Source organism: Xyrauchen texanus, chromosome 36 (genome assembly GCF_025860055.1).
Source record: "Xyrauchen texanus isolate HMW12.3.18 chromosome 36, RBS_HiC_50CHRs, whole genome shotgun sequence".
NCBI classification, from domain to species: Eukaryota; Metazoa; Chordata; class Actinopteri; order Cypriniformes; family Catostomidae; genus Xyrauchen; species Xyrauchen texanus.
The window spans coordinates 17,933,715-17,957,707 of record NC_068311.1 but is presented as its reverse complement, the minus strand read 5'-3'; the positions used below and the strand labels follow the sequence as shown (position 1 = coordinate 17,957,707).

At 40.7% G+C, this 23,993-nt stretch overlaps 1 protein-coding gene across 1 annotated transcript in view; it reads right to left on the bottom strand.

The window, feature by feature from the left end:
- Positions 1-222: 222 nt before the first annotated feature.
- LOC127629733 (histone-lysine N-methyltransferase 2A-like) overlaps positions 223-23,993 on the bottom strand; it is a 54,557-nt gene continuing 30,786 nt past the window's right edge. Inside the window, 30 exon segments of the mRNA XM_052106946.1 lie at positions 223-4,437; positions 4,439-4,627; positions 4,740-4,869; positions 4,980-5,063; positions 5,161-5,268; positions 5,470-5,644; positions 5,764-5,838; positions 6,031-6,192; positions 6,294-6,376; positions 6,471-6,539; positions 6,625-11,131; positions 11,236-11,388; positions 11,468-11,622; positions 11,704-11,782; positions 11,871-12,003; positions 12,107-12,265; positions 12,457-12,594; positions 12,703-12,803; positions 14,807-15,006; positions 16,148-16,221; positions 16,317-16,427; positions 16,615-16,788; positions 16,876-17,060; positions 17,227-17,337; positions 17,416-17,536; positions 17,626-17,721; positions 21,399-21,545; positions 21,643-21,882; positions 21,985-22,055; positions 22,629-23,114. Of these exon segments, the coding sequence (XP_051962906.1) occupies positions 4,351-4,437; positions 4,439-4,627; positions 4,740-4,869; positions 4,980-5,063; positions 5,161-5,268; positions 5,470-5,644; positions 5,764-5,838; positions 6,031-6,192; positions 6,294-6,376; positions 6,471-6,539; positions 6,625-11,131; positions 11,236-11,388; positions 11,468-11,622; positions 11,704-11,782; positions 11,871-12,003; positions 12,107-12,265; positions 12,457-12,594; positions 12,703-12,803; positions 14,807-15,006; positions 16,148-16,221; positions 16,317-16,427; positions 16,615-16,788; positions 16,876-17,060; positions 17,227-17,337; positions 17,416-17,536; positions 17,626-17,721; positions 21,399-21,545; positions 21,643-21,882; positions 21,985-22,055; positions 22,629-23,114 (8,603 nt within the window). The 3' untranslated portion in view covers positions 223-4,350.

The window sequence follows — 23,993 nt, the reverse complement described above, 5'->3', positions numbered from 1 at the left end:
GTTTTTTATTGTTTTAATGTATCTTGTATTTTATTTAAAATGTATATGTAAAACACTTTGCATTGCCATTGTGTATGAAATGTGCAATATATATATAAACTTGCCTTGAACTCATCTTGAGACCCCTTGGAGGTTTGCTGAGACCCCCTAGTGGGTGAGAACCACTGATTTTGATGAAGCAGTATGTTTGTATGAGATTAAAGGCAAGATATCAAGTTTGAGTAACGAGACATGTTTATTATTTAAACTATCACTTAAATAAAAAAGTGCATAGAAAATAAACATGATTAGAAATTTTCCTTTTTACAGTTATGTACAATTTTTTCCTCATTATACATTCATTCTTAAGTAGTTTGTGGTTGACTATTTTAGATGAACAATTTTTCCTTCATTTTTCGGTAAAATCATAAAACACTGATGGGGCAACTTGGAGAAAAAAAATTAAATAAAAACCCTTAAACTGTCAGCATCAACATCCACATGATCTCCTGAAGTTGCAGGGGAAAGGAAATGTGTAAGACATAGGAAAACTTCCTCCACAACGAACAATTACAAATCTCTCCCTCCATTTCTAACCACTCTCACTCCCTAAAAAGTATATCTGGTGGTCCACAACACATTTCTGTACAAAGTGAACCATGATACATTTCCAATAACAGGGAGTACTGCCACCTGCTCTCAGATGGAGCTTAATTTACCACTTTACCTCAGTGTACATCTAGAGAGGTTTCAAAGTTTGCAGGAATAAATAAATAGAATGGTTACCATTACTTATTACAGAACATCACATAAGAAAAGTACAACTTAAGTTCTAATAGTAGAGAGAGGTATAGGTGACATGGCTGGGTTTAGGCAAGGACAATTTTTGTCCACAAACTATTAAAAATGTACAAAGAGTAAAAATAAAGCCAACTACACCATCAAAAAGCAAACAAAATATCAAAGCTCTAAAAGTTTACAACCACATTTACATGAACTTTTTTCATAATATAAATACAGCTCCTTTCCAAAAAAACAAACAAAAAACAAAACAAATAAAAACTGCAATGCTCTTTTGAGGGAACATACACAGGCACAGGAAAACTGGTTCTTGATCTTGATATTAAAAATGTTGCACATTAGTTACTCTAAACTTTATCTGTAACACAAAACCATTATAGATTATACACTGAACAATGTAATTAACCATTATGAAGTTGCTGTTTGCTACTGTAACTAGGTTCGTCTGCCCATTCCGTATATTGAAGTACAAGTTACTATTCATACACGTGTAGTTTATATATATGTATATCTATGTATATTGTATATACTGTAGAACAGAATTACAGGAGACGGTGTGGTACCACTTGTGTGGTGTGGAAGAGAGTAAAGTCCAGGAAACAACAGAGCATATCTGTTTCTGAAACACTGTCCGAGTACTGTTAGCCCAGTTTATGGAGCATCTAAAAGTTGTGTTGATGTCTGTGTAGGAGTCTATTACAAAGCCCTTAGGAAAAGTAACTGCATTACCAAAAAGAAAATATATTACTAATAAAATAAAAATCTTATTTTGTTAGACTGAACAATAGCTTCTGTATAACCCTGCAAAGATTGCCATTGCGGAATAATCCTCCTTATTTTATGAAAAACAAAGCTGTCACGTATCTTCCCAGCCTTTCGTGTTGAAACAAAACAATTAAAAAGAATAAAATCATACAAATTACAAATTCAAATATACATTCAACAAAGGCCAAGCTGCAAAGTTCAATGCGTCCCTGTTCAACAGGGGTGCCAGAGCAAGTGGAAAGTCGGGCAGAAAAAGATGGCTAAACTGCAATTACTTAACGAACTGATGAGTACAACAAATACAAAAACGAGGCGTTAATACAGCAGCCAAAAACACAGAGGCAACATACAGAACTCTACTGATCTTCAGTGCCATATTCAACAGTGAAATGCTGGGAAATATTGAATTATTGCAGCCTAGGCACAGTGAGAACTGGAGGGGTCTGCAGTGGCCAATAAAAAAAAAAATTCTACATTTGTGTAAGAGTTAAAATAACAAGGCAATGCAACAAAAAGGAACTGGCCTTGACGGGGGGGCTTTCTAAGGAAGCCACAGTTTCACAAAGCAGCTTTGTCTAGAGGCATGTGCAGATCCCAAGGTATTCTGCAATACCCATCCGCATCCCTTTAAAAATCATCGTAGCTTTACATTAAAAAAAATAAAACAATAGGGTCAAATTACAAGTGGATTGTATACCCATAAACAAAGAAAAATTGACTGAGAAGGCACAAACTTCAGATTTGAAAGAGGGAAGGACCATGGAAGAAGAACAATCCATAGAACATCCACAAAATAATAAAATCACAACTGTTTCGGTGAATTGGGGTCAAACACAGCTTCGGCCCTGAAAAGGGCACAGATGGGGATGAGTGTAAGGAGGTGGGGGTCTACATTTAAAAGAGAAATGAGTGAGATGATACGAGCACATAATGTGCACTGACTGAATGGCTAGCTGGAGCGTCCATGCAGTGTCAAGGCAACATGTGTTGAAGAAGACTGGGAAGAAGACTGATCTTCAGTGTACAAGACCAAGCCTCTGCCCTCCATTCCTCCATATATATAGTGCTTTAAAAGTAGATTTATATGGGATAGCCTCCAAGGCGAATTCCTTGCATTTCACCAATCTTTACGAAAATATTTTGATATAACAAAATATATGGAATAAACTTTAGGACTTTTCAGTTGCTCGATAGAGTAGAGAACAATTTTATACATTTTTCACACTTTTTCCCTTTCAGAGAAGATCCGCTGAAGTTTACAAAACACAAGAGGGCATTTTAGGGGAAGGCGGGCCTTCTTGAATGTGATTTTAAGGCTGGCACAAAGGAGAGAGTCAATTCAAAAAGATCTGCACTTCCTCAAATGCTTCATAGCTCCCTAAACCTACACTCTTTTCTGAAATGTTTGAAATGTGCATGCTTGACTTGGGTTGGCAATGAGAGCCACTGGTGGACCGCACTCTGTGGGAACAGTAACTGTCTTTGGAATAGAAAGAAACATTCAGCCTACAAAAAAAATAAAAAAACAATTCTAACAAAAAAGACAACAATAAAATATTTCAAGACAGTGCTATAAAAATGTCTGACAAAGCATTAGTGTTGTAAATCTCTATTTCCTACAAAAAATGCTGATAAAATAAATATGTTTTATTAAAAATATAAATACCATTAAGTGCTATTCACCAATGAGTGCTTTTTTTAAGTCCTTTGTATAGAAAAATATACATTTTATTTACATATTAAAAAAATGATATTCCTTTGTCAATGACACAAGAGAGAGAGACATTTTTTTTTGTCAAGTTTCAAATTGCCTAAAATAAACAGGTATTGTGTAGATAACTATGGCTTAGGGAGAAATAATCTCCCCACCACAGAGACACAATAAATAAATTGGTTATAGCATTTGGCAATGAACAATTTAATCCGATTAGCTTTCATACGATGCCTAAAAACATGCAAATTATAATTAATTTTCAATACAAAACGTAGCTACTATCCATCTGAATTGCAATAAAAATGGATAGTAAATAAAAACAAAGTAATCCCCCGCCCCAGACTTCAGAAATTGCTCTGGTCCACCAGGATCTCTGCCCAGCCAGCCCCTAAAGGCCACAATCCCTTTTCTAGCCTATTCTTCAAACACAGTACAAGTATACTCATTTCTCCAAGTGATCTATTCCTGGGACCACTGCTCCCCCTAGTGTTTCCCTCACCATTATCTCTGAAATTATATTTACAATGCCTTCCATACAGAGAATCAGGTCCAGCTTGGCAAGGACCACCATAAAGGTTTTAAATGTACATTCAAAAAGAGAGATGTCTAAACGGGTCAGGCTTAAAAAAAAGGGTTATGTTTTGATTGCAGTTCATCAAAATAAAAGGATTCAATCTTTCCCTACCAAAATTGCACTTTGGTGTAAAATGGAACGATGTGGCAATTCTTCAGTAATTTGTCACACTCCTTAAGTAAGGGCAGGCCAGACTCTAAATATTACAATTTTTAAATTGTTCACAATATCCTTCTTAAAACAGAACAAAAGAAAAACAAATAAAAGATAATATACAAAAGTTACTAATCTCTTAAATTGGGCATTGATAAAGAGGATATAAGGGCCATCCTTTCCATAATTAATCTGTTCAATTGACTTTTTTTTATTTTTTAAATCAAACAAATCTTGAGAGGCACAATACCATAAACCCTCTCATAACCTGAGCCTGCTTCAATTAAAAAACAAAACAAAAAACATTTAAAATGTCTCTTTCCTTGAAAGTATACACTATTGACAACTGGTCTTAGCTTGTAAGTTAATTGAGGAACTTGCGACACTTCTTTGCTCCACAGTTGCAAGGCAGCTTATTGCCTGGTTCCTCAATAGGGAACTTGTAATCGTAGCGTGAGCTCCTCGCCTCTACTGATTTTGCGCATGGCGAAAATGACAATGTGCTTCTGACTGTCAACGTTGACCACGCGGGAGTAACAGTTGGGCTCACAGGAGTGGTTAATGAAACGGGCTGCATTTCCATGCATGGTGGCATCCACCACCTCGTAGTCATCGATACGAAACATGTAGCAGCCAATTGCCTGAGAAAAAAGATTAAAATGCATGAACACTGTTAGAGGTCAAAATGTTCATATAAATTGCATTGATAGGCAATTGTATTAGGTGTATGATGCAGATGTATTCGGTTTCTACCTTGCCATCATAGTACTTCTCCCGCTTGTCAGTGAGGACAGAGCGAATAACATTGCCAGAATATTCTATCACCATTTCTCCAACGTCAATATTCTTTCTGCAGAACAGACCTCTGCCGTGTATGGCTGATCTGTGAATGATACATGGTTGTCTAAGATGGTATGCAACAAAGGTGGTATACTGGCAAATTTTATGGTTTAGATTACAAACATGTATGGTTTAAATATAAAGCTTGCATACCTGTAGACACCTACAGCCTTCCTGGATGTTGTCTTCAAGTGCCTGAACCTTACAGGTAGTGGCAGGTCCATGCTGGTGGCCCTTCTGTAAGATGGAGGGTAAAACCAAAAAACAACAAATGTTGTGATTCTTTGCTCCATAAATGAGAGGAGGATAATAAAGGGTCTGTAAGGTGACTTACCGAGCAGACTTTAGCTGCATCTCCTCCTCATTTTCCTCCTGAGGGGTGTATTCAGGCGGCTGACGGTGTTTGGATGCCAGGAAATTAAACATGTCCAGAACTGACCTCCTACAATGGAAATTAATTTGCAACAATCAGATGAAAGAGAGTATATTCAATAAAATGCTATGCATGGGTTTCTAAGATATTCAACATCCCATTTCTAATGACCAGTTTCTTGCGGTTTCAATTATCAACTTCATTGGGGAAAGGTTTAGAATATCCATAGATCTACAACATGAACACAGGTCATCCAGCCCTGAGAGATACCTGTGGTAAACCTCAGCACGGGCAGATCCATGAGGGTTGATTGGAGGGTCATCTGGCTCCTCAGGTTTGTGGAAGCGGAATCTATAGTTTCGGCAATGCCTGGCTCCATATAGCTGCTCTAGCAGAAACACTACAGCGTCATGAACCACACCCAGCATCTTCAACCCATTCACTCCTGAAAGAAAAACAAGGTAGAATATACAATATGAGATTTCAAAAATGTATTTGATCAGTAAAAACAATTGACATGTCAATTTCAGGTATACTGAAAGAAACATTCAAGAATGTTCTCACCATCAAATGAAAGTGCCTTAAGTCTTGCATTTGACCGAGCTTCTTGCACCTTATCTGTAAGGGACTTCCAGGCCTCTGAAAAAGAACAGGAAATTACTGACTGAGTTTTATTAAAAATCTATAATCTCATAATTTTTTTTTTTAAATAACAGTGAAAAGTACTGCTGACTTTGTAAAGGCCTATTTATATTTATCTAACAAAAAAAACATACTTCATACTAGTGTTAATAAATCAGCATTATACATCACAACTAAGATCTCACATACCCTCAATACTTGCACATCGAATTTGAAATCCATCATCACTGCAGATTTCAAATATGAGACCTTTGTTGTAGTCTAGAGAAGAGTCTCTCCCTTTGTCCCTATGATCAGATGTTTCCACTGAGAATGCTTTAGATCTTTTCCCATCAGCCTTACCAGGCAGTCCTGCAACAATGTGGAAATCATCTTCAACCATTCTCACAGACAGTTATATTTTTGAGAAAAAAAACTTTATAAATGCAAGTGTAAATCTGTTTTTCACCAACCTGCAGTCTTTGGTTTCTCATCATGAATGTGTATGGTCTTAAGTTTAAGAGCAGAGGACTCAGCTTTCATAGTGGCAGAATCACTGTAAAAGAAACATACAAATAGATAGAGTAAACTTATCAGATAAAATGAAGTGAAATTAAAACTTATCGAGATTCATATTTATAATTGCGTACCTCTTTTTTGAACCGGTTTCATTAGCCTGTCCTGTATCCATTGGCTCATGTGATGAAAGTTCTTGGTCCCTACAAGTAAATATATTTTTTAAACACTTGTTGTCTTTGACCAGCCAAATAAATAAAAATGCATTATAAAATGTCAGGCTCTTACCCTGGGAAGATTTGGATTGCAGAGGCATCAACAGTTGGTGTATCTGAATTATGCCCCTTATGCTTCTTTCCACTGGTCTTATCTGGGCTCCCCCGAGGCCTTTTGGTCTTTTGTTTTCCTTTACTAACAGCTGTGGAGTTTGCTCCAGCAGTTGATTTCAAGGGTTGCTGCTGATGTGGTGGTCGAGAGATGGGAGATGTTCTTGAGCTCTGAGTGAATACTCCAACCACATGACCTTTGTTCAGGTCTGAAGCTATGGGATTAGGGGCAAAAGCCACTTGACCACTCAAATTTGCATTTGGGTCAAAGGTTTTATCTGCCAAGACACGACTGACTGTGTGCTGGAGATGAACACTGCACTCTTTCTCCACCTGCTGGTTGACAGACATGCTTATGCTTTGGTTTGGAGGAAAAACACAGATGTTACTGGTGATGGATGTCTGGGCAGGATTAGTTAGAGGAGACATCATGGGTGTTCCTGAATGAAGAACCATCTGTTGCTCTGGAAGGCCCAGGTTGTGAGTGTTGGCTTTGATAAGAAGGTTGCTTATAGGTCCTGTGATCTCAGTAGAGTTAATGAGGCTTGGGGCACTCAGTGATATAGAGCTTGCTCCCAAAAAGTTTCCTGGTGCACTGGAAGGCACCGACACCACATTCAAAACAGACTGGTTTTGGCTGAGCCCTGACACAGTGCATGGCAGCAGGTGAGTTGAGGAATCATGTCCCAAAATTCCAGGCTGAGCTGTGGATGAAATGGGCATAGGTTGTGGTAGAAGAGTAGGTTCGATGTACATTACTCCTTGTTTTGGCCGTTTTATGATGTTGGGAATTTTGCGATGAGATGTGGCAGTTGTGGTTATTGTTCCTAGCTCCATCAGGCTTGTCTGTGCAGGGATTCCTGCAGCAATCTGTGAAGGTGAGAGGTTTATGAGGGTCATATTGGGCCCAACATCTGAAGGAGCAAGTGTGGGTTGGCTCTTTGTACGAGCTGGTTTCTTGCTTTTATGGGACTTAAGACGAGAAATGGGACGTTTCTTGCCATGCCCAGTGGGTAGCATAGTTGGACTTGGGGTGATGGAGGAGGCACTAGATACCATAGAAACACTAGGGGAATGATCATGCCTATGTCCTGCCTCAGTCATGCCAATCTGGGGATCATGGGAGGGGACTCCGATAAGGAGGCCTGATGTGGTGCTAGGAATAACTGGTTGGAAACCTGTCTGAGTGGTGCTAGTGAAGGCATGGATTTGTGGGTGATGAGATACAGGCACTAAACCTTTGCCACCAGCAGGAAAAACGGACTGAGAGGTGGAGATGCCAGCACTTATGCCCGTCAAAACAGGGGCACTAGTGTTTATGACACCTGTTCCACTAACAGATGGTGCAATTTGGATCTTTTGAGTTACACCATTGGAAAGGGTCTGCAATACATAGAGTGGCTGCAGATGCTGGTTTAGCACTATCAGATTCTCTGGGCCAGACTTCAATTGAGAGGTTGTCGTTTGAACCGCAGAGCTTGCAATCGGAGATGGACCCGAGCTAACGGTGGCCGCAGGGATGAACTTCTGACTCTGGAGGGGCAGGGTGGGTGAGCTGGGCAGACCCGGTGTGCTAGTAGTTCTTGTCAGATCTTGGTTCCCTGTCTCTCCCACAGGTACTACACCTGGACTATTGATATGGTCACCATCAATGCCTGAAGGAATGAACTGTTCTGGAGTCATATGACCTTCTGCAACCTGTGAGTCTCTGCAACAGTCCTGTGGGCTTTTACTGGATGCAGTGGACCCTGTTCTTTGTTTCTTCTCACTTTTTTCTTTAACTGATTCCTCTGTAGCCATAGTCAGCATGGTGCGCTCTGAAGTCTCAGAAATGAGTGAACCATGATTTTGGTTATTTACTGTGGGACTTCGAGTTGTTAGCACAGAAAGGTCAGAGGGCAGCTCAAGAGGAAGACCATATGACTCTTCTACAGCAATTGAGGTGTTGACCCCACTCTCTACAGGTTCAGCACTGGCCAGTGGCTGAGTGAAATCTTCAAAAAGCATGTCCTTTCTTTGGTTAACATCCACCCCATAACTCTCATCTAAAGAGAAAGGTTCCGTAGAGGGAGCTTCTGTCTGCTGTCCTAAAGCCTGCATAGAGGGGGTATTCAGCACAAACTCCATAATATCAGAGGGTAGGATGTTACCACAGTCATCACTATTGTTGTTATCGGAGTCAGACTTCAGGAGATCTGTGGTTAGTGTCAACTGAGTTTCAAGAGGATCTTGTCCCTGTGTTTTCACACTCCCTAATGGAAGATTATCTTTCTGGTTTTTACGAGTGTTTTGACTGTTACAGCCTCCTCCCCCTCCACTTGTGGTATTCTCTGCCGGTTTCCCTGAGTCAATGCTTAATTTCTCTGTTCGACTTTCTCTGCCCCTCCTCTTGGTAGATCTTTTGTGTGTGGATGAAGTTGTAGCAGTGGTTGTGCTGCTGGTGCTTATACTGGCGTCACTCTCAGACCCATCGTCAATACCATCCAGCTGACCAATCTGTTGGAGTTCCAAATTCTTGGTTGCAGTTGACACCTCATCACTCTCATCTTCCTGCTCCTTTGCCTGATCTCTTAAGAACCTGTGGATATGTGACCCTCTTCCTAAACATTGATCAATACCTGCAATAGGTGGAAGACTAGAGTTTGGGTTTATGATCGTGCGTGTGAAGTTGTAATAATACGCATCCTTATTTGAACCAATTCCTCCCTCTTCATCCTCTCCACTGTCTGCTGAGGAAGATGTGCTCATATCATCTGCCCCATCTACTTGTCCTTCAGCGGAGCGCTTGCTGCTCCCTGTCCGTTTCTTCATGGAGATTTCCCCACTGCTGTAGAAGGGTATGACTTCTGCACCATATGATTGCACACCGTAGAAAGGGGTTAGTCCAAAGAACATGTTAGATCGAGCACGGGCACTCCGCCTTGGATATCGGCGCTTTGCCGAACCTGCTGAACAGTCACTGTCATCCTCATGGTGTTTGTCAACACTGCCTTCATCCTCCAAGTTGTGGTCCTCCCCATCATCAGCACACTGGTGTTTTTTTAGGTGCTCCTCAGAATCATCAAGGTGCATGTGGCTGTCTGACTCAGAGCTTTCAGAGCTTGCAGATGGGGAGAATACCACTGCCCGAGAAGACCTTCTTTGTGGGCCCTGGGTGCCAGTTGTAATGGAAGAAAATGTGTTTGTGTTGGGGGTTATGCTGACAACTTTGGTCCCATTAGGGTCCATTTTCGGAGAAATTAGAGGCAACCTCTCTGCACATTTCTTCTCAACTGTAGTAACTTCCTTACTTGATTTAGGGTGTAGCTGTGGTGGTCTAATACCTCTCTCTTCCCCTGCTTTCGGCTGAATTGTCTCCACTGCTGAACTATGCTTTTTCTCTAAGCTAAATCTCTCTTTGAACTTTAATGGCTTCTCCCCTTCCTTCTGATCAAATTTATTAACTTCTACCGAGCCAGGAACTGCATTACTGCTCAGTGCCGTGTCTTTATTGCTACTGTTGTGTGCAGGTGGACCTTGACTTTGTGTTTTGACATTACTGCCTTTTGAGTTGCTGTTGAAAACTTGGATTCTGTTTTGAGTAGTCTCTTTTCTCTCTTCTGAAACATCCCTGTTCACATTCATTTTCACTTTGGACGGTTTTTCTTTGGTGCTAGAGGTTCCATGACTAGAAATGTTGGCAGGACTTGCCTGGAAGCCACGCTTTATATCTTCTTCACCCACCTTGGCACCAGATGACCAGAGTGGCTTCATAGCCACTGCTGTAGCTAGGCCAGACACATAGTCATGGGACTTCCTACCTCCACTTTTGCTGTAAATCCGTTGAGGAGACCCAGTCTTTCCAGTTTCTTTTGATGAAGGCACTGATGTCACATTTCCCTCCTTGACTAGATTAGTTTTGTCTTTTGGAAGAATGGTAGGTGGATGACTAGATGTAAAAGTGACTCCGGCTGGTAGGTCAGTATCTTTTATGGTTTGCTTCCCTTTCTCAGTTTTCAGACTGTAACTTCCTCTCTGATGTCCTGTCAAAACTGCAGTACCAAGAGGTGGTGACACCTGACTTACACTAGCTGGTTGCAATGATTTCAAACTTTCACCCACAGACTGCTTTTTGGTTACTTGTCTACTATCATCCATTCTTTCCTTGAAACCAAAACGGAGCTGACTTTGTGCCCCACTGTTTACTGTATTTGCCTCTCGACTGTGTGATCTGTCTCCAGATGGTGCTCTTCCTGTAATTGTGTCTCTTGCTAATGGTTCCTTGGAGGCTGTGGACAGGAAGGATGTAGAAAGATTGCTTGTCTTACTGGATACTGTGCCTCCCTGTGGAGAGGAGGAAATCTTTTGCTTAGGTGGATGAGGGTACACAGAGGAAGTGCTGTGCCTATGAGATCCGATGCTTCGTAGACTGGAGCTCAGTAGAAGGTCCCCAACAGTCACAATTTCATGGGTGGAACTGCTAAAACCATCTAATGGTAAAAACAAAATGGAAAAAAAAAGAATGTTCACAAAAGCTTTCAAAATATATTTGTTTTAGGGGGATAAAGCAATAGAAAATATATGTAAATGGTACCCGGGGAGGGAAGTGGTCTGTTAGAGGGAGAATGATGACATGGTGGGTAGCTGGGGTGTCTGTTCCTGAAATAAACCCTTGGTTTTGGTGTGAAAGGCACATTCTGGGGTTTAATGGAATCTGTGAGTCCAGGCAAAGCAGTGTCCACTTCAGCTGAAATGTTACATAATGATCAATCTTCAACACTTTTTTTTTTAAATGAGTAAGATACCAATTGTCAACTACATCTTACCTGAAACAGGTGGAGGACTATGAGCAACTGTGCAGTTGTTCTCTTGAGTGCAATTATTTATAGTTTCTGTCACAGAGGGACGGCATGCCAGAATTCTACATTTATAGACACAGCGCTTACGGGCATCTTGAGTACTCCAGTAGACCCTTGAGCATCTGGATAAACAGAAAAATGCATGAAATGAAAAAACACTTGATCTATTTACTAAAATTCAACACTTTATTTCTTAAACTTACTGATATTCCACAGGAAATAGCTTCCTCTCACAATCTGACAGCTCTGTTAGCATGCCAAGACAATCGATGGTCATAGACCCTGCATGGAAAAACAAAAAGTGTTTCGTTTTGATGTTATGTTTTTTCATAATTTATCAACTGCAAGCACCCTGCAAATAAATACAGACCTATCATCATGTGGATGTTGTCTGGTTCTAGACCATTAAGAAACTGCCTTCTCAGACTGATTCCCACCGATTCCCTCAGACTGAAGTCCACAAGGATCCTCCGAGTCACTTCAAAGCCTGAATCCGGCACCACCTATAAAAATACATTTTGTAATGTATAATAAATCCAATACTCTACATCACAAACAAAATCATTAGTGCATTACTTGCTTACAAACACTAGGACATGTCCCTACCTCGCCCTTTATCAGATCTCTATGATGCTGACAGTAAACCTTCTTGTCCTCTAGAAAGGCACACTGCTGCTGACGTGCACACATGAAGTGGTAGCTGCGGGCACAGGAAGTCAGGCAGCAACTCACTGTGGCTCCAGGTTTGTGACAATTCTCACATCGCTGAGAAAAAGCATCATACATTCATTTTGGTGTGTGTGTGTGTGTGTGTGTGTGGGGGTGGGGGGTGGGGCTAGTTGCCTATAGTCTCCTCATCAGGCATTTCATTAACAAGGAATAACATACATTTTATATAATAGCACTAGAAGTAAAAGAACAAACATGACACATGGCATTTGGCTTAGAATGTGTACCAGCTGTTTTCCTCGGGTGACTGCCACATGTACATTTTTTAGAGAACCGTCGACATCCTCGAACACCTCTGCTGACCAAAGTGCACAATTCACATGAGTCCACTCATTCTGGCCAATATAAAGCAGTCTCCCACAGTCCTAAAAAATTGATATACAGTGTAACAACACCTCATAAGTGGACATGAAAAATAGCAAAATCACATCTGTATTTTTTAATACATTTTATTTTGGTGGATGATTACTCACATTTTTATTTTCATCTCCATAATTTAGGCAAAGTGCACACTGTCTGTTGTCACTGACACCAGGAAGAGGGGGGAGTTCGGGGCTGACTTCATGACTTAGGTCTGAACACAACAAACAAAATCCTGTTCTATAATATATATATATATATTATACACACACACACTCACCTAAAGGATTATTAGGAACACCTGTTCAATTTCTCATTAATGCAATTATCTAATCAACCAAATCACATGGCAGTTGCTTCAATGCATTTAGGGGTATGGTCCTGGTCAAGACAATCTCCTGAACTCCAAACTGAATGTCAGAATGGGAAAGAAAGGTGATTTAAGCAATTTTGAGCGTGGCATGGTTGTTGGTGCCAGGCGGGCCGGTCTGAGTATTTCACAATCTGCTCAGTTACTGGGATTTTCACGCACAACCATTTCTAGGGTTTACAAAGAATGGTGTGAAAAGGAAAAACATCCAGTATGCGGCAGTCCTGTGGGCTGAAAATGCCTTGTTGATGCTAGAGCGTCAGAGGAGAATGGGCCGACTGATTCAAGCTGATAGAAGAGCAACTTTGCCTGAAATAACCACTCGTTACAACCGAGGTATGCAGCAAAGCATTTGTGAAGCCACAACACGCACAACCTTGAGGCAGATGGGCTACAACAGCAGAAGACCCCACCGGTACCACTCATCTCCACTACAAATAGGAAAAAGAGGCTACAATTTGCAAGAGCTCACCAAAATTGGACAGTTGAAGACTGGAAAAATGTTGCCTGGTCTGATGAGTCTCGATTTCTGTTGAGACATTCAGATGGTAGAGTCAGAATTTGGCGTAAACAGAATGAGAACATGGATCCATCATGCCTTGTTACCACTGTGCAGGCTGGTGGTGGTGGTGGTGTAATGGTGTGGGGGATATTTTCTTGGCACACTTTAGGCCCCTTAGTGCCAATTGGGCATCGTTTGAATGCCACGGCCTACCTGAGCATTGTTTCTGACCATGTCCATCCCTTTATGGCCACCATGTACCCATCCTCTGATGGCTACTTCCAGCAGGATAATGCACCATGTCACAAAGCTTGAATCATTTCAAATTGGTTTCTTGAACATGACAATGAGTTCACTGTACTAAAATGCCCCCCACAGTCACCAGATTTAAACCCAATAGAGCATCTTTGGGATGTGGTGGAACGGGAGCTTCGTGCCCTGGATGTGCATCCCACAAATCTCCATCAACTGCAAGATGTTATCCTATCAATATGGGCCAACATTTCTAAAGAATGCTTTCAGCACCTTGTTGAATCAATGCCACGTAGAATTAAAGGGTAACTAAACCCTAAACCAACTTTTTTTAGTTAATGATCTGTAAGAATGGGGCTTTATTAGTACTGGTCATTGATTCAAGTAATTTTTTTGACATTTGTGTATAAAGTGTTTTAATTCTACAATATATGGTGTAAAAACGTCTGAGTGCTGCCCTCTTCAGGTTGAACGGTGGCTACTGCAGTTGAATTTTCCTATTGGCTGTTTGCGGTAGTTTATGACGTAAGCGGTGAGAGCAGACGCAAGCAGGTTCCAGCTCACCACGCCCTTGGTACGAGCTAGACACTGGCCCCATTCTCCCTTGCGCGGTTGCTTCGCTAGCATCGTCGGATGCCGATTGCGATGCAGGAGTTAAAACCGCAGTTTGAGAGTCTGACAGCAGCTGTCAATTAATCCGTCAATACGGGTCTCAGGTGCACGCCCCCCCCGCTCAGCCCCGCCCTCGGTTCGTCCCCTCTATCCCCGCTGGGGTCTGCCCACTTTTCCAGCATTTTTCAAATATTGCTAGTGGGTGGAGTCAGATTCTGAGCAGGGGTTTAGTTACCCTTTAAGGCAGTTCTGAAGGCGAAAGGGGGTCAAACACAGTATTAGCATGGTGTTCCTAATAATCCTTTAGGTGAGTGTATATATATATGCTCTAACAATCACAACTCTGTTTGGACAAACATTATTTTAAACAATCACATTTATTTTACACCAAAATTTTTTACTTAACTCCACTAAAACAACATAACATAGCAAGTAGTTTCTATTGGCTACATTTTATATATGCATTAAGTGAGTTTCTCACTATGGATTTGCATGGGTGGTGGAGGTGGTGTGGGGGCCATCGGAGTGTCAAGCTCTCCAGAAGCTTTAGGCTGGGGAGCAGGGATGATATTTTTCATGAGCTGAGGCTGCTCAGCCCTGGCTATCTCCTCCCTCTCCTGCCTCTGGGCATAGTTGTGATCCAAAGAAGGGGGCAGGACAGCATTGGGAAGTAGTCCACTACTGTGAAGGGACAGAGACAAAACACTGCCTATGTTAACCATGTCTTAGATGTACGTATAAACATCAGTCTCTGATTACCCAACATATGGATAAAGACAAAGTTATCTACTAAAAAAAATTAGGGGAAAAAAAGTATTTTGTTAAATACAGATCAAATAGTGACCGCATCACCAAATTTAAAAATAAATGACATTAGAAGGTAATAGTGATAGTAACAATGAAGAGTATCCTCTTTTATGAGCTATTGCAAAGGAGCTGATTATTAGTGAAAACAATGTATAGTTCGGTCTGTTACTCACACAAAGCTATCGTATCACTTCAGAATACTTCTATAGTACAAGAGTAATTTTTAAAACTTTTTCGGTGGCTTTTTATAAATCTTTTTGGAACTTGTCAGCTGAGGTCACTCTTAACTGATGTTGTATAGAAAAGAGCAGTGAAAACATTGTTCAAAATATCTCGTGTTCAATGGAACAAAAAAAGTTTGAAACAGAATTTTCAGTTTTGGGTAAGCTATTCCTATATAGAGAGATTATTAAATGTCAGGCACACACAAAACAAAACCTTGCACTGCTTTTAATAATTCATGGTAACAAATAAACTCTACAAACAAGCAAACCAAGGCCAACCGCAAGACTTGTCAAGTGAAATGTGACACTGCCAGCCGACCTCAAACAATGGAATTACCGTAGACCATACAGGCCAAATACAGAGACGTGATATTTTTTGCTAAGAATTTAATTTGCCTCCCAAAAAATTTTATCTTGAAAATCTCAGTTTGTTTTGTGTACTGTATATTAAAGGAATAGTTCCCCCAAAAATGAACACAAAAGAAAATGTTTTAATGAATATTGTGGGCCGTCTTTTCAGTCTAATGGCAGTGATTCATGCTTCACTTTAAAGCTCGAAAAAAGAACCCTTAAGTATCATAAAAGTATTCCATGTGTCCAGTGTGTCATGTTCTACGTCTTCTAAATGCATACGATAGATTTTGGTGAGACAATTCAAAATGTAATTCATTTTTCAGTGAAAATCTTAACATCCATCACATAATCTTGAGCACTATTAGACGCTTGTACATAATGGCTCACAATTTACATTGTTTAGCGCTAAAAAACAGGTTTACAGGGGAAAGACTCACTTGGGAGAGACTTTGTGCGTCTCCCAGAATTTGGACTCCTTCACCTTGAACCAAGGAAAAATCCGCTCCATTTGCTGTAACAAATAACAGCAACTGTGCCATTAGCAACAATAATGTAGGACTGCAAGATTCCATTGTCAGAATTCAGTGTCCACTAGTTTTATCTCACCCGAATAAAGTAGGTCTTCATCATGCTGTTGGCCTTCCTGCTCTCTAGTTGACCTCCATCTGAATTAATGGCTGTCTGGATGATTTTCACAATGTCATCACTGAACTCAAGCTGAAAGAGAGAAGAAAATGACACCTGACTCTCACAATGTATGTGACCTGCATCTGAACACGGCTGCATATTAGTTCTCTCTATCCAAGGCTCAAAAAGGAGAATGTAATCTTTCAAAGATGAACACAGACATAAAAGCTACCTTTTTACTTCATGCATTGAAAAGGAGGTACTCAAAAACTCTTACAACAGATTTATATCGTCCAGAATCCATTTTCTTCTCCACAGACTCTAAATCAAGTGGCGAATCATTTGGCGGCAAGACCTCTGTCAGCACAGGAGGGTCAGGTCCCTCTGGGGACCGGCGTGAGGGAAGGCTCTCTTCAGTCTCTGGATTCAGCTCAGGAGGCTTCATAACCGCCTGAGACAATGAAAATAATACAGACAATAAGACAGTCAGAGAAAAAACTGGTGAGAAGTTCTGTTTCCTTAGGAGATGGCAGCTCACTTGTCTGTAGCGAAGCAGGTGAGTGGATGTCCGGGAGTTGAGCAGGGCAGTGAGAACTTGGCGCATGGACTTCTCAATTTCTTTCTCCAAAACAGTGCGCCACTCAGCAGGATGGCACTCAGTGCAGTTTATGCAGGTGTAGGCCACGTTCTCAGGCAGGTTCAACAAGAGCTCATACATATCATCTAAATAAAGGTAAAGATTGAGTTTGAGCATTAACGTTCTGTCTCCAAAGACCCCAATTAACAATAATCAACTCTTTGTTTATAAGTCTGGGCTGACTAAAGCTAATTTAGTCTTGAGTTATAGAGTTGAATAGTGAGGTACACAACTGTCATGTAGTTAACTCACCTGTTAAACTTTCACATTTGGCATGCACCCAGCACTCACACTTCCCACACTTCATTTTGCTATCATAGTCATCATCATCACAGCACTTATTACAGAGTGAGCAGAATTTTCCTGAGAGACAAAAATGATTGATAACACATACAGTTCATTTTGGAACACACACATAAAAAAAGGTTGGTCAGTACTGACCTTTAGCAATGAGTTTGGCACAGTCATGACACAAAGAGAAATCATGTGACCACTGGGCATCCCAGGCCTTCCCTGGTTTGGTGGCTCCACAACTCTTACAGCGCACACATTTGGTGCAAATCTGTGGCAGCAGGAAAAATATTTGAGCAAATGCAAAATTACCACAGATGTTACAGACATCCAAGATTGAGTGTGTATGTGTGTGTATACCCAGACTCTTTTCTTCTTGGTGGGTCTGGTAGGGTGGTTGGGTCCCAGGCACTCAGGGTGATAGCTGTTTCGGCATGTATTACACTCCAGTAGCTGCTGCATTATAGTAAGAATAACATTTTTAATTTTTATTCCACACAAAATGGTTCTCTCACATTGAAGTCCCATTAACACATGCAGCAACAGGATCTGTTTCCAATGAGACCTGGTGATGCCTGGTAACATACTATATGTGGGTGTCCAACAACTTTCATAAAGTTTTAAAAAAGTGTAACTGTGCAAAATAGAAAGAACTTTCTGCAGAAACTACCAATAAGAATGAAGATGGAATCAGTGGGGCTCATGCTATCCATCTCCAGTGAGAAAAAGGTGTCTAGTGTAAGTTTCTTACAATTTCAATGTTCTGTATGATTTTTCTGTAACCACATACATGATCTAATTTTTAAGAAATGATAACACATGAAAAATAAATTGTTTGCAGTCTGATTGAGTTTGTTCATACATTGACAGATTGTTCATCTTGTTAATAATCTAATGCAATGAGCACTGATAAAGTTGATATAAAAACAATCTACCCTGCAGAATGTTAAATTTTAGGGACAAGAAATTGACGAACAGTTTCAGACCAATTAGCAAATGTTGCTGTACGCCATATCTCTGACAAGAGTCTATGGGAGTAATGTGTGTTTGAGTAGTTAAGCAAAATTTGATATAACTTATCCAAAAATGATAACAAAACATTGTTGCTGGGTCATTTGTAATAGTGACACAAGGTATATTTTTACTTTCTTTTTAAAAAATCTTGAGAAGAGCATGCTATGGATTAAACCATGTCAGCCCTCATTCCCATATGAACATGTATTACATCAGTAAGTACATCTACATTTGCTCCAAGTTAAATAAAGCTAATAACCTAACGTTAATTAATATATGTATCGATTTAGGTCTTACTAAAAGTGATCGTAAATAAAGAATTTACAGCATCATAGTGTTGTAATATGAGACATTATAAGCAGTTCTGTTCACTTACACTATTGTTATAAGGTGTGTAGTCATCAAGAAATGACACTTTTCTCTTTTCATAAGACTGTGATAATCGTTTGCCTCAATTTTGATTCACATTCTTCAATCAAATTACTGCGCAATAAAAAATGTCTTTACAAAAAATGTCAGCCCACGTAAGAATATAATTAATTCCTTTTATATTTTTTGCCAAAAACCGCACTGTTCATGTCAATCTTCCATTCATTCCTATGGGAAGTTCTGCAAAGCTTGTAATAGCAAGCAGTAGTAACCAAGGGGGGCAGAGTTTAAGGGTCAATTAGAATGATATCTTGGTATCACCAGCAATATGACTCATCTGTGATCAGTATTTTAAAAGATATGGCTAGATGTGCAGTATGGGGACCAGCGAAATCAAGTGATAATGACGCTGCATGTGTGAACGGGGCTTTAGGCAGTCATCATTTGCCATTTCTGATGTTTCTGAGAGCATCTGGTATTTTTAGAGAGAGATAAACTTTAAGGGCCAGGATTTCTAGTTATTTTTTCCTTTTGATACAGTAATAAAGTGCACAAAAAGGAAATTATAATTCCAGAGTACTCCCATGTTTTTGATTTCATAAGGAGGTATTTTTCACCAGCACATACCAAACGGGAACATTCTTCAGGATGTTGTTAAAAATTTTGCCACAAAATTTGAGAAGGGAAAAGTAAGAGCTGACTCATGCTCTGATTACGAAGCTTTTTACATTGATCTTTTACCATGCCGTAAAAAATACATAAAAAAAAATTGATTTATTTAAAATCTGTGACATTATACATTATTGTTGTATTAAAACTTCTTTTTCCCTTCAGTCTGGAGGTTTGAAGTCTTCCTCCCCAAATTCCAAAATTGTGTGCCTTCAAATTCAGTGCTGCTTTTGTTAGAAGCAGTCTACAGTATGATTCTCATGTTTAGAGCTTCTCTGTAACACTAAATCAAAGTGTCTAAGACGGTCTTTAGCTTTGAAATATGAAACATACAGTGAGGAAAATAAGTATTTGAACACCCTGCTATTTTGCAAGTTCTCCCACTTGGAAATCATGGAGGGGTCTGAAATTGTCATCGTAGGTGCATGTCCACTATGAGAGACATAATCTAAAAAAAAAAATCCAGAAATCACAATGTATGATTTTTTAACTATTTATTTGTATGATACAGCTGCAAATAAGTATTTGAACACCTGTCTATCAGCTAGAATTCTGACCCTCAAAGACCTGTTAGTCTACCTTTAAAATGTCCACCTCCACTCCATTTATTATCCTAAATTAGATGCACCTGTTTGAGGTTGTTAGCTGCATAAAGACACCTGTCCACCCCATACAATCAGTAAGAATCCAACTACTAACATGGCCAAGACCAAAGAGCTGTCCAAAGACACTAGAGACAAAATTGTACACCTCCACAAGGCTGGAAAGGGCTACGGGAAATTGCCAAGCAGCTTGGTGAAAAAAGGTCCACTGTTGGAGCAATCATTAGAAAATGGAAGAAGCTAAACATGACTGTCAATCTCCCTCAGACTGGGGCTCCATGCAAGATCTCACCTCGTGGGGTCTCAATGATCCTAAGAAAGGTGAGAAATCAGCCCAGAACTACACGGGAGGAGCTGGTCAATGACCTGAAAAGAGCTGGGACCACCGTTTCCAAGGTTACTGTTGGTAATACACTAAGACGTCATGGTTTGAAATCATGCATGGCACGGAAGGTTCCCCTGCTTAAACCAGCACATGTCAAGGCCCGTCTTAAGTTTGCCAATGACCATTTGGATGATCCAGAGGAGTCATGGGAGAAAGTCATGTGGTCAGATGAGACCAAAATAGAACTTTTTGGTCATAATTCCACTAACCGTGTTTGGAGGAAGAAAAATGATGAGTACCATCCCAAGAACACCATCCCTACTGTGAAGCATGGGGGTGGTAGCATCATGCTTTTGGGGTGTTTTTCTGCACATGGGACAGGGCTGACTGCACTGTATTAAGGAGAGGATGACCGGGGCCATGTATTGCGAGATTTTGGGGAACAATCTCCTTCCCTCAGTTAGAGCATTGAAGATGGGTCGAGGCTGGGTCTTCCAACATGACAATGACCCGAAGCACACAGCCAGGATAACCAAGGAGTGGCTCTGTAAGAAGCATATCAAGGTTCTGGCGTGGCCTAGCCAGTCTCCAGACCTAAACCCAATAGAGAATCTTTGGAGGGAGCTCAAACTCCGTGTTTCTCAGCTGACAGCCCAGAAACCTGACTGATCTAGAGAAGATCTGTGTGGAGGAGTGGGCCAAAATCCCTCCTGCAGTGTGTGCAAACCTGGTGAAAAACTACAGGAAACGTTTGACCTCTGTAATTGCAAACAAAGGCTACTGTACCAAATATTAACATTGATTTTCTCAGGTGTTCAAATACTTATTTGCAGCTGTATCATACAAATAAATAGTTAAAAAATCATACATTGTGATTTCTGGATTTAGTTTTTTAGATTATGTCTCTCACAGTGGACATGCACCTACGATGACAATTTCAGACCCCTCCATGATTTCCAAGTGGGAGAACTTGCAAAATAGCAGGGTGTTCAAATACTTATTTTCCTCACTGTACTTGCCATTGTGTTACATTGTAACATTCCTTTAGTGGTTTCACTGGAAGTCTCACTTTTTCAGCACAAGTACAATTTTATACATATTTTGCCAGTTCTGGAATATAGACTCTGATGTAAATACTGACACAAAAGTCTTACTTTGGTTTTCTGATATTTCCGGCCACAGACATGGCAAAAGCGACATCGGCGACAACACCAGTTTTCCCAATGTTCCTCATGGGGGCGCTCGGTCTCTCCCAAGCAAAAGAGGTGGAAGGGTTCACAGCACACCTGACAGAAAACAAACTGACAACAACAAGCCATTAGCACACATTCCCATCACTTGCTGCTTGTGCCTTAACTAAATCTCCAAACATTAAAAATGAGAGATTGCAAAGCTTACCTCTACGTTACCGCTGCTGGCACAAAGAAAGCACACCACCCGTGGGGTGATTGGCACGGAGGTGAGAATGCTGAGCCCACCCATCTCCCACACATTCTCAATGTCAAAGTCCTCCTTGAAATCTACTCTGATTCGATGCACTCCATCGCAGGGTGCTTTCTGCTTGGTGGTGCCCCCAGTCGAGGGAGTGCTCCAGGAGTTTAAAGTACTAATGTCAGGTTTGGTGGGTATTTGTTTCTCCTGCAAACCACCACCATGCACAGAGGGAGGAGGTAAGAGACAAATCTTGCATTTATAACCATTTTTATTGCTAAAAAATAATTTTGTTTAAGTTTGGTTTACCTTCTCCTTTGGTTTAGGCTTGGGTGGTTGCACACGTCGAGTAGTCTGTTTCTTTAGTTTTGCTTCGGATGCTAAAAGAACAGGTATGATCATATAACAAAAATGTACTGACTAGTAATTTTTGGTTGTTTCCGTTGTCTAGGACTATAGAGGTCTTTTACTTTTGCATGGTGCTGCATGTCAAGTCAAAGTTTTCAGTTACCAATATAATTGTAGAAATGTCCTATTCACAGGCATATGATTAATTTGTTGCTCAAAAGCTCTTATAACAAGGGTATTACCTAGATGTATTAGATATAGAGTAGTATTCAGCTGGTCATGTGATTTCAACAGCTCTACTTAGAATAAAACAGCTTTTTCTAGAACACTGATATGACTAGAGTCCTCATTTCATGTAAATAAACATAATTTGTAACTCCATCCATCCATCCATCCATCGTCAACCGCTTATCCTGTGTACAGGGTCGCGGGGGGCTGGAGCCTATCCCAGCTAACATTGGGCGAAAGGCGGGGGACACCCTGGACAGGTCGCCAGTCCATCGCAGGGCTAATTTGTAACTCATTTTTCAAAAATACTATTAATTTCTTTATGTGCAAATGTACAGTAAATCATATATACAGTGCATCTCTCGGCTCGTTCTTACCCGTGTCTGTGGCAGAGCTGGAATGACTTTGTTGCTGAGACGACTTCTTGGGCTCACTGGTCTGGGACTTTGCAAGGCCTTCCCGTTTTGCTGCCATTTGGATTTGCTGCTGCAAGGAGTGCTGGGACTGTGCTGGTGGGGAAGATGGAGCAGCATGCAAAGATGTGGATGAAGGACTGGGCTGCTGCTTCCGTTCTTTTCTGGAGGCTGAGCTCAAAGGGACCTGAGAAAGCTTGGGATCATCAGAAGGACTAGAGAGCGGAGGTTGCTTTGGGGAAGAGGCTAGTGAGAGTGGTGATGTTGGTTTTGCCTGCTTTTGTTTGTCTTCTCCCTGCACAGGTGGTGGAGTTTCACTTTTCTTATGGGGAGGGTCATCCTTTGAAAGAGGAGGGGCTAGTTTGGGACTTGCTTCAGAACACTGAGATTTGACATTGTTATGTGCATTCTTTTTTTCTGACAATCTAATCTTCTTCTTATCCTTTTTACCTGTAGTTAATGTAAACAGAAAATTAATTGAAAGGCAGAAATACAAAAGAGCCTCTCTGGTTTTTACAGTGCATCTGGAAAGTATTCACAGCGCTTCACTTTTTCCACATTTTGTTATGTTACAGCCTTATTCCAAAATGTTACATTCATTATTTTCCTCAAAATTCTACAAACAATACCCCATAATGACAAAGTGAAAGAAGTTTGTTTGAAATCTTTGCAAATTTATAAAAAAAAAAAAAAAAAAAATCACATGTACATAAGTATTCACAGCCTTTGCTCAATACAATGTTGAAGGACCTTTGGCACCAATTACAGCCTCAAGTGTTTTTGTGTATGATGCTACAAGCTTGGCACACCTATTCTTGGGCAGTTTCTCCCATTCTTCTTTGCAGGACCTCTCAAGCTCCATCAGGTTGGAAGGGGAGCGTTGGTGCACAGCCATTTTCAGATCTCTCCAGAGAGAGATACTTCAATCGGGTTCAAGTCTGGGCTCTGGCTGGGCCACTCAAGGACATTCACAGAGTTGTCCCGTAGCCACTCATTTGTTATCTTGGCTGTGTGCTTGGGGTCCAGAGCGCTCTGGAGCAGGTTTTTATAAAGGATATCTCTGTACATTGCTGAATTAATTTTTCCTCGATGCTCACTTGTCTCCTAGTTCCTGCCGCTGAAAAACATCCCCACAGGATGATGCTGCCACCACCATGCTTCACTTTAGGGATGGTATTGGCCAGGTGATGAGCGGTGCGCCTGGTTTCCTCCAGACATGATGCTTGCCATTCAGGCCAAATAATTAAATCTTTGTTTCATCAGACCAGATAAGTCCTTCATGTGCCTTTTGGCAAACACCGGGCAGGCTGTAATCAGCCTTTTACTGAG